General features: G+C 44.5%; 1 protein-coding gene across 3 annotated transcripts in view; it reads right to left on the reverse strand.

Annotated features, from left to right (window-relative positions):
- qsox1 (quiescin Q6 sulfhydryl oxidase 1) overlaps positions 1-13,856 on the reverse strand; it is a 72,631-nt gene extending 58,775 nt beyond the window's left edge. For all 3 annotated transcript variants that reach the window (XR_013547790.1, XR_013547791.1, XM_078407394.1), the window contains exon 1: positions 13,565-13,856. Coding sequence is in view for 1 of the 3 variants with exons in the window: in XM_078407394.1 (XP_078263520.1) it covers positions 13,565-13,802 (238 nt within the window). In the remaining 2 variants the exon portion in view is untranslated. The remainder of the gene's footprint in view (positions 1-13,564) is intronic.
- Positions 13,857-14,594: the final 738 nt, after the last annotated feature.

Below are 14,594 nucleotides of genomic sequence, written 5' to 3' on the forward strand. Positions count from 1 at the left end.
CTTAGTTCGATAGAACTGTGGATGGTCAATTGTTGCACACTTTCAAAGATGGACGGATTTTTTTAAATAAAGGGAATTGAAAGGACTCCCCAATTAAGATACAGTCAGAGGGCTTGATCTCTCTTTCTCCACAGTTGGTGGAAGCAGAGCCTTTGACTATTTTAAGGCTATTTTAAGTATTAGATGGCAATACAGAATTGAAGTTACAATCAGATAGTCATAGTGTGGAAACAGGCCCTTTGGCCCAATTTGCTCCTGTCAACCAACATGCACCATCTGGCATGTCCCACCTGCCTGCATTTGGCCCATATACCACTAAACCTATTCTATCCATGTAAACCTGTCTAAATGGGTTCTTAAATGCTGTTGTATTAGTACCTGCCTACTACCTCCTTCGGCAGCTCATTCCATACACCCACCACCCTTCGTGTAAAAAAAGGTTTGGGTTTTTTGAGGTAGAAAGATAGTGCTATTTTACTTTCAGTACATAGAACATCGAGCAGTACAGCACAAGAACATGCCCTTTGGATCGCAGTGTGTACGCCAAACATGATGCCAAGACAAACTAATCTCATCTGGACACAAACTGCTGAAGTAACTCAACGGGTCAGGCAGCATCTGTGAAGAACATGGATAGGTGATATTTTGAGTTGGGACCCTTCATCAGAATGGTTTCATCTGCCTGCTCATGACCCATAACCATGTATCTATCCAAAAGTCTCGTAAACATTACAATTAGAGCTACCTCCACCACCGCCCCCGCCCCGCCAACACGTTCCAGGCACCCTCCACTCTCTGTATAAGAAACCTGCCCCGCACATCTCCATCAAATGAGCCCCCCATCTCATCCGCCCCACCCCCTCCCACCCCACATTAAAGCTATGGCCATCTTGTCTTTTACATTTCCACCCTGGGGAAAAGGGTCTGACCATCTATCACATCATCATTTTATAAACATCTATCAGGTCTCCCCCTCAGCCTCCAACGTTCTAGAGAAAACACTCCGAGTTTATCCAACTTCTCCTTGTAGCTAATACTCCTTATCCAGGTAGTTTAAAATGAGGCAGGCCTTATTCCAGGAACTGTCTGTAGCACCCATCGGCTCCTTTTGTCTTGCGACATGCCAGTAAACAATGGCACATTTTGGGCAGATGGTCATCTTGTTCATTGGATTTATAACATGATTTGCTTGCAGATGAAGTCATGCACAAGAGTTTACCTGTTTCTTCTGAAAGAGGTCAACAAGTATGAAACTTCTGGTTCAGCATTTTCTGGCACAAACAAACTAGATCAAGAGAAGTTTTATGTTTATATCCTACCCGGTGGAGCTCTGCTAATTAAGCAAATAGAGGCCAGTCATAGTTTAGTTTAGAGTTTAGAGATACAGCATGGAAACAGGCCCTTTGGCCCATCGAGTCCATGCTGACCAATGATCACCCACGCACTAGTTCTATCCTCCGCACTAGGGACAATTCACAGAAGCCAATTAACCCACAAACCTGCACGTCTTTGGAATGTGGGAGGAAACCAGAGGACCCGGAGAAAACCCACACAATCGGAGGGAGAACGTACAAACTCCATACAGACAGAACCCGCAGTCAGGATCAAACCCGGGTCTCGGGCACTGGGAGGCAGCAACTCTACCGCTGTGCCACTTTGTTGTCCCAAACAAAACATAACACAATGAGTTAAATGCTCTTCGTATGACAAAGTCGCGAGTTGCTACAACCACTTTTCAGCTGCATTCATGATGCAAAACTTTGGGGGTTATGCAGTATTAGTTAGGTTCCCAGCTACTATTTATTGAGTGGATTATTGCTATATATGTCAGGTTGCATTACTGTCTGAATAATTGTGGTTCAGGACTAAATTGTTTTTGTTGTTCTCTCTTTACTTGAAATCTACATGGATCTATTGGGATATGGATCACATACAGGAATAAATCATTTTCGACTGACATCAATGTTCGGCATGGATATTGTGGGCCGAAGGGCCTGTTCCTGTGCTGTACGCATCCATGACCTGTGTAAATCTCTATGAAACACTGGCTGTCCGTTGCATAGTGAGATAGGTGATCATCACCTCAACCATTAAGTAACAAATTATGACCTTGAAAGGTGTCTCAATCAGTAAATAGAGTCATACAGTCTGGAAACTAACCCTTTGGCCCAACTTGCCCATACCGACCAACTTGTCCTATCTACATTAGTCCCACGCCTGCTTTTAGCACATATCCCTTTAAACTTGTGGTCAATTCAAAGATTTTGAATAATCCACTCTTGCAATAAGATAGATGATCTTTTCCATCGATATTTAATTCAGTTGTGATGGGTTTGCATATTTGGAACAGATTGCAAATTTTATTTAAATACGAGCGAAAGAAGTCAAATAGCTATTCATTATACACTCCAGAATTGTATCCAATTTCCACAGACAGCTGAGGAGGAAATATCCAATGGATATTTTTAAGGTGGATAATTCCCTAGTGCGATGAAGGCAGTTTGTAGTTTGGAGTTCGTAGTGTTCAATAGCCTGATGTTTGTTGCAAATTGGTCGCTGGCTTAACAGTTGCTGTGTTAATTTGCTGATCGATTCTTGGGAATAGAGCTTTATCTGTTGCGGAGAGATTGAGTAAGACTGGTCTGTTTTCACTGCAGTTTAAAAGACTGAGATGTGATGTTACTGAGATATTCAAGATTCCAGTGCAAGGTAAACGCCAAGAAGCTGTTTACTGGGAACAGAGAGTTTAAAACTAACAAAAACAAACAAACAAAGAGTTTTAGTATATAAGATAAGAAAAAAACTTCACTTCAACCTTTGGAACTTAGTTCGATAGAACTGTGGATGGTCAATTGTTGCACACTTTCAAAGATGGACGGATTTTTTTAAATAAAGGGAATTGAAAGGACTCCCCAATTAAGATACAGTCAGAGGGCTTGATCTCTCTTTCTCCACAGTTGGTGGAACCAGAGCCTTTGACTATTTTAAGGCAGAAACAATATTCTTGATAGTCTGAGAGGCGGGAGGTTACAGGGGGTAGATGGCAATACAGAATTGAAGTTACAATCAGATAGTCATAGTGTAGAAACAGGCCCTTTGGCCCAATTTGCTCCTGTCAACCAACATGCACCATCTGGCATGTCCCACCTGCCTGCATTTGGCCCATATACCACTAAACCTATTCTATCCATGTAAACCTGTCTAAATGGGTTCTTAAATGCTGTTGTATTAGTACCTGCCTAAACTACCTCCTTCGGCAGCTCATTCCATATACCCACCACCCTTCGTGTAAAAAAAGGTTTGGGTTTTTTGAGGTAGAAAGATAGTGCTATTTTACTTTCAGTACATAGAACATCGAGCAGTACAGCACAAGAACATGCCCTTTGGATCGCAGTGTGTACGCCAAACATGATGCCAAGACAAACTAATCTCATCTGGACACAAACTGCTGAAGTAACTCAACGGGTCAGGCAGCATCTGTGAAGAACATGGATAGGTGATATTTTGAGTTGGGACCCTTCATCAGAATGGTTTCATCTGCCTGCTCATGACCCATAACCATGTATCTATCCAAAAGTCTCGTAAACATCACAATTAGAGCTACCTCCACCACCGCCCCCGCCAACACGTTCCAGGCACCCTCCACTCTCTGTATAAGAAACCTGCCCCGCACATCTCCATCAAATGAGCCCCCCATCTCACCCGCCCCACCCCCCTCCCACCCCACATTAAAGCTATGGCCATCTTGTCTTTTACATTTCCACCCTGGGGAAAAGGGTCTGACCATCTATCACATCATCATTTTATAAACATCTATCAGGTCTCCCCCTCAGCCTCCAACGTTCTAGAGAAAACACTCCGAGTTTATCCAACTTCTCCTTGTAGCTAATACTCCTTATCCAGGTAGTTTAAAATGAGGCAGGCCTTATTCCAGGAACTGTCTGTAGCACCCATCGGCTCCTTTTGTCTTGCGACATGCCAGTAAACAATGGCACATTTTGGGCAGATGGTCATCTTGTTCATTGGATTTATAACATGATTTGCTTGCAGATGAAGTCATGCACAAGAGTTTACCTGTTTCTTCTGAAAGAGGTCAACAAGTATGAAACTTCTGGTTCAGCATTTTCTGGCACAAACAAACTAGATCAAGAGAAGTTTTATGTTTATATCCTACCCGGTGGAGCTCTGCTAATTAAGCAAATAGAGGCCAGTCATAGTTTAGTTTAGAGTTTAGAGATACAGCATGGAAACAGGCCCTTTGGCCCATCGAGTCCATGCTGACCAATGATCACCCACGCACTAGTTCTATCCTCCGCACTAGGGACAATTCACAGAAGCCAATTAACCCACAAACCTGCACGTCTTTGGAATGTGGGAGGAAACCAGAGGACCCGGAGAAAACCCACACAATCGGAGGGAGAACGTACAAACTCCATACAGACAGAACCCGCAGTCAGGATCAAACCCGGGTCTCGGGCACTGGGAGGCAGCAACTCTACCGCTGTGCCACTTTGTTGTCCCAAACAAAACATAACACAATGAGTTAAATGCTCTTCGTATGACAAAGTCGCGAGTTGCTACAACCACTTTTCAGCTGCATTCATGATGCAAAACTTTGGGGGTTATGCAGTATTAGTTAGGTTCCCAGCTACTATTTATTGAGTGGATTATTGCTATATATGTCAGGTTGCATTACTGTCTGAATAATTGTGGTTCAGGACTAAATTGTTTTTGTTGTTCTCTCTTTACTTGAAATCTACATGGATCTATTGGGATATGGATCACATACAGGAATAAATCATTTTCGACTGACATCAATGTTCGGCATGGATATTGTGGGCCGAAGGGCCTGTTCCTGTGCTGTACGCATCCATGACCTGTGTAAATCTCTATGAAACACTGGCTGTCCGTTGCATAGTGAGATAGGTGATCATCACCTCAACCATTAAGTAACAAATTATGACCTTGAAAGGTGTCTCAATCAGTAAATAGAGTCATACAGTCTGGAAACTAACCCTTTGGCCCAACTTGCCCATACCGACCAACTTGTCCTATCTACATTAGTCCCACGCCTGCTTTTAGCACATATCCCTTTAAACTTGTGGTCAATTCAAAGATTTTGAATAATCCACTTGCAATAAGATAGATGATCTTTTCCATCGATATTTCATTCAGTTGTGATGGGTTTGCATATTTGGAACAGATTGCAAATTTTATTTAAATACGAGCGAAAGTAGTCAAATAGCTATTCATTATACACTCCAGAATTGTATCCAATTTCCACAGACAGCTGAGGAGGAAATATCCAATGGATATTTTTAAGGTGGATAATTCCCTAGTGCGATGAAGGCAGTTTGTAGTTTGGAGTTCGTAGTGTTCAATAGCCTGATGTTTGTTGCAAATTGGTCGCTGGCTTAACAGTTGCTGTGTTAATTTGCTGATCGATTCTTGGGAATAGAGCTTTATCTGTTGAGGAGAGATTGAGTAAGACTGGTCTGTTTTCACTGCAGTTTAAAAGACTGAGATGTGATGTTACTGAGATATTCAAGATTCCAGTGCAAGGTAAACGCCAAGAAGCTGTTTACTGGGAACAGAGAGTTTAAAACTAACAAAAACAAACAAACAAAGAGTTTTAGTATATAAGATAAGAAAAAAACTTCACTTCAACCTTTGGAACTTAGTTCGATAGAACTGTGGATGGTCAATTGTTGCACACTTTCAAAGATGGACGGATTTTTTTAAATAAAGGGAATTGAAAGGACTCCCCAATTAAGATACAGTCAGAGGGCTTGATCTCTCTTTCTCCACAGTTGGTGGAAGCAGAGCCTTTGACTATTTTAAGGCAGAAACAATATTCTTGATAGTCTGAGAGGCGGGAGGTTACAGGGGGTAGATGGCAATACAGAATTGAAGTTACAATCAGATAGTCATAGTGTAGAAACAGGCCCTTTGCTCCTGTCAACCAACATGCACCATCTGGCATGTCCCACCTGCCTGCATTTGGCCCATATACCACTAAACCTATTCTATCCATGTAAACCTGTCTAAATGGGTTCTTAAATGCTGTTGTATTAGTACCTGCCTAAACTACCTCCTTCGGCAGCTCATTCCATATACCCACCACCCTTCGTGTAAAAAAAGGTTTGGGTTTTTTGAGGTAGAAAGATAGTGCTATTTTACTTTCAGTACATAGAACATCGAGCAGTACAGCACAAGAACACGCCCTTTGGATCGCAGTGTGTACGCCAAACATGATGCCAAGACAAACTAATCTCATCTGGACACAAACTGCTGAAGTAACTCAACGGGTCAGGCAGCATCTGTGAAGAACATGGATAGGTGATATTTTGAGTTGGGACCCTTCATCAGAATGGTTTCATCTGCCTGCTCATGACCCATAACCATGTATCTATCCAAAAGTCTCGTAAACATCACAATTAGAGCTACCTCCACCACCGCCCCCGCCAACACGTTGCAGGCACCCTCCACTCTCTGTATAAGAAACCTGCCCCGCACATCTCCATCAAATGAGCCCCCCATCTCACCCGCCCCACCCCCCTCCCACCCCACATTAAAGCTATGGCCATCTTGTCTTTTACATTTCCACCCTGGGGAAAAGGGTCTGACCATCTATCACATCATCATTTTATAAACATCTATCAGGTCTCCCCCTCAGCCTCCAACGTTCTAGAGAAAACACTCCGAGTTTATCCAACTTCTCCTTGTAGCTAATACTCCTTATCCAGGTAGTTTAAAATGAGGCAGGCCTTATTCCAGGAACTGTCTGTAGCACCCATCGGCTCCTTTTGTCTTGCGACATGCCAGTAAACAATGGCACATTTTGGGCAGATGGTCATCTTGTTCATTGGATTTATAACATGATTTGCTTGCAGATGAAGTCATGCACAAGAGTTTACCTGTTTCTTCTGAAAGAGGTCAACAAGTATGAAACTACTGGTTCAGCATTTTCTGGCACAAACAAACTAGATCAAGAGAAGTTTTATGTTTATATCCTACCTGGTGGAGCTCTGCTAATTAAGCAAATAGAGGCCAGTCATAGTTTAGTTTAGAGTTTAGAGATACAGCATGGAAACAGGCCCTTTGGCCCATCGAGTCCATGCTGACCAATGATCACCCACGCACTAGTTCTATCCTACACACTAGGGACAATTCACAGAAGCCAATTAACCCACAAACCTGCACGTCTTTGGAATGTGGGAGGAAACCAGAGGACCCGGAGAAAACCCACACAATCGGAGGGAGAACGTACAAACTCCATACAAACAGAACCCGCAGTCAGGATCAAACCCGGGTCTCGGGCACTGGGAGGCAGCAACTCTACCGCTGTGCCACTTTGTTGTCCCAAACAAAACATAACACAATGAGTTAAATGCTCTTAGTATGACAAAGTCGCGAGTTGCTACAACCACTTTTCAGCTGCATTCATGATGCAAAACTTTGGGGGTTATGCAGTATTAGTTAGGTTCCCAGCTACTATTTATTGAGTGGATTATTGCTATACATGTCAGGTTGCATTACTGTCTGAATAATTGTGGTTCAGGACTAAATTGTTTTTGTTGTTCTCTCTTTACTTGAAATCTACATGGATCTATTGGGATATGGATCACATACAGGAATAAATCATTTTCGACTGACATCAATGTTCGGCATGGATATTGTGGGCCGAAGGGCCTGTTCCTGTGCTGTACGCATCCATGACCTGTGTAAATCTCTATGAAACACTGGCTGTCCTTTGCATAGTGAGATAGGTGATCATCACCTCAACCATTAAGTAACAAATTATGACCTTGAAAGGTGTCTCAATCAGTAAATAGAGTCATACAGTCTGGAAACTAACCCTTTGGCCCAACTTGGCCCATACCGACCAACTTGTCCTATCTACATTAGTCCCACGCCTGCTTTTAGCACATATCCCTTTAAACTTGTGGTCAATTCAAAGATTTTGAATAATCCACTTGCAATAAGATAGATGATCTTTTCCATCGATATTTCATTCAGTTGTGATGGGTTTGCATATTTGGAACAGATTGCAAATTTTATTTAAATATGAGCCAAAGTAGTAGAGTTAAATAGTTATTCATTATACACTCCAGAATTGTATCTAATTCCACAGACAGCTGAGGAGGAAATATCCAATGGATACTTTTAAGGTGGATAATTCCCTAGTGCGATGAAGGCAGTTTGTAGTTTGGAGTTCGTAGTGTTCAATAGCCTGATGGTTGTTGCAAAATGGTCGCTGGCTTAACAGTTGCTGTGTTAATTTGCTGATCAATTCTTGGGAATAGAGCTTTATCTGTTGAGGAGAGTTTAAAAGACTGAGATGTGATGTTACTGAGATATTCAAGATTCCAGTGCAAGGTAAATGCCAAGAAGCTGTTTACTGGGAACAGAGAGTTTAAAACTAACAAAAACAAACAAACAAAGAGTTTTAGTATATAAGATAAGAAGAAAACTTCACTTCAACCTTTGGAACTTAGTTCGATAGAACTGTGGATGGTCAATTGTTGCACACTTTCAGAGATGGACGGATTTTTTTTAAATAAAGGGAATTGAAAGGACTCCCCAATTAAGATACAGTCAGAGGGCTTGATTTCTCTTTCTCCACAGTTGACTATTTTAAGGCAGAAACAATATTCTTGATAGGCTGAGAGGCGGGAGGTTACAGGGGGTAGATGGCAATACAGAATTGAAGTTACAATCAGATAGTCATAGTGTGGAAACAGGCCCTTTGGCCCAATTTGCTCCTGCAACCAACATGCCCCATTTGGCGTGTCCCACCTGCCTGCATTTGGCCCATATACCACTAAACCTATTCTATCCATGTTAACCTGTCTAAATGGGTTCTTAAATGCTGTGATAGTCCCTGCCTAAACTACTTCCTTCGGCAGCTCATTCCATACACCCTTCGTGTAAAAAAAGGTTTGGGTTTTTTGAGGTAGTTGCGGCAGGGACTATCGCAACGTTTAAGAAACATTTGGACAGGTACATAGAAATGATACATTTAGAGGGATATGGGCAAAATATAGGCAGGTGGGACCAGTGTAGATGGATACCCTCAGGTTCCTATTAAATCCCTTCTATTAATTCTTTCCCCATTCACAAACCCATGTCCTTGGGTTCTCAATTCCCTTATCCTGGGTAAAAGACTGTGCATTCACCCTATCTATTCCTCTCATGATCTTGTAATCCTCTATAAGATCACCCCTCATCCTTCTGCACACCAAGGAATGGAGTCCTAACCTGCTCAACCTCTCCCTACAGCTCAGGCCCTCGTGTCCTGGCAACTTCCTTGTAAATGTTTTCTGCACCCTTTCGAGCTTAACGACATCTTTCTTGTAATCAGCCACAATCTCACTGAATGGTGGAGTAGATTCCAGGGGCCAACTCCTGCTTCTAATTCATATATTTACATGGGAATTAGACAGTAAACTTACGAGACAGAATCAGTCCCGATCTCACTAACTGATGCACAGGCTCAAGGCAAAGTGTGTGGCCATTAAAATCTAAATTATTTCATGTTTAGCAGACCATGTTGAGAACAATTTGTCCAAGATATCATCAGGCACAAAACCGTGACTGCAACTCAAAAGTATTCAGATGCCCCAAGGTTATGAAGGTTGTACCAGATCCATAAAAAATCCTGTTCCTTTCTGGTCTCTGATTACAAAGTGGTCGACTAAATTCCAACTCCAGAACCTGAGCACATCTGTCTATGCCTAGAGTTCACTTCCCGTTTCTGTAGGATGCACAAATGCAACACACAAACTGAATCCTGTTCCTTCAGTGGATATATATAATGGACAGGGCTCAGAGTTCCTATCTAACAAATGATTCCACCACCCACGTCACATGCTCCATTCCCTGTACACTTATCTCTCACCCCCCAATTCCCGTATTTCCCTTCTACGCCCCCTTCTTTCCCCTCCTCATCGTACCCTTCCACCTATATTCCTCCCTACGGATTTACATTTCACTCCTCCTCTTTCCTTATCTCTCTAGCCTTTGTCACCATCTCCACCCATCTATGCACCACGACTCAATGGTGCAGCGGTAGAGCTGCTGCCTCAAAGCAAGAGCGTCCCGAGTTCATTCCTGACCACGGGTACCACCTGTGCAGAATTTGTACTTTTTCCCTGTGACCGTGTGGGTTTTCTCCGGGTGCTCCAGTTTCCTCCCACATTCCAAAGACGTACAGGTTTGCAGGTTATTTGGTTACTGTAATTTGTCCCTCAAGTGTCAGATAAGAAACCGGGATACAGGTGATCTATGGTGGGCCTGAGCTCAGTGGGCTGAAGGGCCTGCTTGTACTCTATATCTCTACACAAAACTAAATCCAAACCATTGTCAACCATTCCTCTCACCTGACGTTCATCCCTTTCCATCCACAGTTGTTGCATGACCCGCTGAGTTGCTCCAGCACTTCGTCTTTTGCTCAAGATACCACAAGATATGTTGGCGTTTCATTCACAAGGTGTTAAAACCATTGATTTACATTCCTAAAATTCTCAGGCGATTAAAGGGAGCTCTCAGTTACCCTTCTTCCCTCCCACAGCTTGAGAAAACTCAACAGCACCACTTTGTACTCATGTCTTGGTGGTCTTTGACAGATTCACTCACGCGTGTCTTCATTCGATGCACTCTTTGAACCAGGTTACTACCTTATTATACAGTCGGTCATAATGGAGCATTTCTCTGTTAAGTAGAACTTCCAGCACAACTCTGCTTTTATCGTAGTGTTATCTGTTGATCATTTAACATCCAAACTTCCAATGAACAGAAATGTAAACTCAGAATCTGCATGCACTCTGCTTAATGAATACTCTCTTGAACTTCGGCAGATGTACAGTAGAGCACAATGACTGGTTGCATCATGGCCTGGTTCAGCAACTTGAATGGCCAGGAACAAAAGAGGCTACAAAGAGTGGTAGACAAAGCCCAGTCCATCACAGGTATTGACCTCTCCAATACAGAAGGGAACTACAAGAGACGCTGCCTCAATAAGGCAGCCAATACCTGGCCACCCTCTCATTTCACTCCTGCCATCAGGTAGAAAGTATAAGGGTCTGAAAACCGTGTCCACCAGGTTCAAGAATAGCCTCTCTCTAACAACCAGCAGGCTCTTGAGCACTGCACAACACAAACCTCCACTATGTACTTGATGAGTTATTCTAGCATTTGTGTCTATCATTGAAATAAACCAGCATCTGCAGGTACTTTTCAATACATATGAATCTCTATTGACTGTCTTGGTTGCATTAAGGACTACAAAGGTTTTGTACTAGTTGTGTTCCAATGTCAGTACATAAGACAATTAATCACACTGGCGCAGCAGTGGAGTTGCTGCCTTACATCTCCAGAGACCCGGGTTCAATCCTGACTACAGGTGCTGTCTGTATGGAGTTTGTATGTTCTCTCTGTGACGGCGTTGGCTTTCTCCAGTTTCTTCCCACATTTCAAAGACGTGTAGGTTAATTGGCGTCTGTAAATTGTTCCTGGTGCTTAGGATAGAACTCGTGTGAACGGGTGATCGAAAGTTGGTGTGGACTCGGTGGGCCAAAGGGCATAGTTCCATTCTGTATCTCTAAACTATCTCTCAGACTCTCTTGACCAATGGCTCTAGGTGACTGTTGAGGCATCACAATGTAGACCTTTCTGGGCAATGCTAGCGCAACTAATGAGTTTTTGCTGCTGTTATTACAACAGTTGTTGTTCTATCAGCCTCTGAAACAGTCGATGTTATTGTGTTGGCTTTGATGCACAGGAGCAAGGCAGCAAAATCCCAATGGTGCTCACATCTTGCAGTGTTGCTTAGTCACTGGAAATTGAGTACCATTTCCTCTCTTCCTCCCCAACCTCTCCTGAAATAACAATAATTGGACATCCCTCGAGAGTTCATCTCTGAAAGTTATCCCAGCCTCTGACGTTACATTTTATTTTATCCCTTTCCCCTATGGCCACAGTGTGGTGCAAATACACTGTTAGGTCAATCTGTCATTGGTCAGCATGACTAGTCAATGGTTCACTGGCACTTTTATTCTCACATGTGCTCAGTGCTAGCACAGTGAAATTATTTTTCATACAAACAGTCCAATGGAGAGTACTGCCATACCCCAGAAATAGTGCACATAAATAGTCTACTGAGCCTACACCAAGAGACACCATGTGTTGGTGCCATTTTCAAAGACCACACTCTAGCTCTTATGGGAAGTGCCAGTTCCAGGCAAGTCACAGGCTGCTACAGGCCTCAGGCCACCGCCTTCCTTCAAGAGTAAGTCAACAACTAAAAAGCTACGGTGGACATCAGTAAGGACAGGGGTAACAACAAACACCAGTGAAACCTGACAAAACTTGAAAGTAACGGTTCTATCCATTTCCCTGCACAGATGCTGCCCAACTTATTGGGTTTGGTTTAGCTTAGACTTACAGCACGGAAACAGGACGTAAAGTGCTGGAGTAACTCAGAGACGGCATCTCTGGAGGACATAGATAGATAGGCTTACTCCAGCACTTTGCAGCCATCTGTCCTTTTGTGCATTAACCAGCACCTGCATGGAAACAGGCCCATCAGCCCACCGAGTCTATGCCGACGGTAGATCACCCATTTAAACTAGTTCTACGTTATCCCATTTGGTCATCCACTCCCTCCACAGTAGCGGTAATTATACAAGGGCAAATAACCTGGACATTTGGGGGATGTGGTGGGAGGGTGGGGGATGTGGTGGGAGGGTGGGGGTTGTGGGGGGAGGGTGGGGGTTGTGGGGGGAGGGTGGGGGTTGTGGGGGGAGGGTGGGGGTTGTGGGGGGAGGGTGGGGGTTGTGGGGGTGGGGGTGGGGGTGGGGGTGGGGGTGGGGGTGGGGGTGGGGGGGGGGGGGGGAGGGGGAGAAACCGTAGCACCTGGAGGAAACCCTGGGAGAACGTGCAGACTCTGTGAAGACAGTATCCGAGGTCAGGATCGAACTGTCAGGCAGCGACTCTAAAAGCCACCACTTAAAAACTTAAAGTAAAGGCTCTGAAGATCTTACAGGTTGGGGAGGGGAGGGGTATGGAGTTTTAGCAGAGTAGGGGAACGTGGGGAGGGGAGGGGGTTGGGGTGGGGAAGCAGTGGGAAGATGGGGGAGAGGGAAGGGGGTTGGTGTAGAGGGTACCCAAGTTGCACTTGATGGAACTCAGCGAGACAGGCAGCATCCGAGGAGGGGGGTGAACAGGCAATGGTATCTCTGTGGCTCTCTCCCACGCCGACCACATCTCTCGTTTCCCGTTCCCCTCTCAGTCTGAAGGGTCTCTCGACCCGAAACGTTACCGGTTCCCCTTCTCCAGAGATGCTGTCTGACCCGCTGAGTTGCTCCAGCTTTTTGTGTCGTGTCTGGAGGTGATGTTTCACGTTGGGACCCTTGTCTTCAGACAGAGCTCGCACCTGGCTGGCTCCACAGCTCAAGCAGGGATCCAGAAGTAGCCTCACACTGGGGAAGTTTAGTTGCCTCATACACACACACACACACACACACATACGGGTTAGATTTGTTTTCTAAATCGCGGTGCAAACCTTTGATATCACTGGCCAGCGCTCTCCACACCGGGGCGAAGTTAATGCAGTGCCCGCACCAAGAGGCGTAGAACTCCACCACCCAGGCTCTGCTGGAGTTGTACAGGTTCCCGTCCAGGTTGGCATAGTTGAGGATGGCGACCTGGTCGGTCGGCGAGTAAAGTCCAGTGCCGGACGCCGCTGGAAGGAAGCAGATCACCGCTGTCACCAACACCGCCGCATCCCAGCGCGGCAGCATGTCCAAGCAGCTCTCAATGCCAAGTGAAACAACACTGTGTGTGTGTGTGTGTGTATGTACGTGCAGAGCACTTAGAGGGAGGGAGGGGCGAGCCTCAAACACCACAATCCCGCCCAGAGTAGATCATGTGCACAACGCAAATAATAATGTTATCAGTGGTCATAAGGACCTTTGCACGGTTCAGCTCCGGCGCTGTGCATGGCGTGGGGATGTATTGCACATTTGCCAATAACATTCCAGTAGCTCAATTCACCTATTCCGTTTTTTCTCCAGAGATGCTGTCTGACTGCTGAGTTACTCCAGCATTCCGTGTTCATCTTCGGTATGAACCAGGTATTTATTCACAAAATGCTGGAGTAACTCAGCAGGTCAGGCAGCATCTCAGGAGAGAAGGAATGGGTGACTGTTTCGGGTCGAGACCCTTCTTCAGACTGTACCAGCATCTGCAGTTATTGTCTTATACTCGGTTTGAACCAGCATCCGCAGTTCCTTCCTACCCGTTTAGCCATTTCACTCACATCCTTAATTTCTGTGGACTTCAATATCATATCTTGCACTAAATGCTGTCCCCACTATCCTTTGTGAGGCCACACACAAATTGGAGGATCAGCACCTCATATTTCGCTTGGGCAGCTTACAACCCAGCGGTATGAACATTGATTTCTCTAATTTCAAGTAACTCCTGTATTCCCTTCGCTCCACCCCTCCACTACCTGAGTCGACCTGCCTGTTCCACTGTTCATATCCATATATCCCTTCATTATCACCTCTTCCACAGCCAACAATGGAGTA

Source organism: Rhinoraja longicauda, chromosome 11 (assembly GCF_053455715.1).
Source record: "Rhinoraja longicauda isolate Sanriku21f chromosome 11, sRhiLon1.1, whole genome shotgun sequence".
Taxonomy (NCBI): Eukaryota; Metazoa; Chordata; class Chondrichthyes; order Rajiformes; family Arhynchobatidae; genus Rhinoraja; species Rhinoraja longicauda.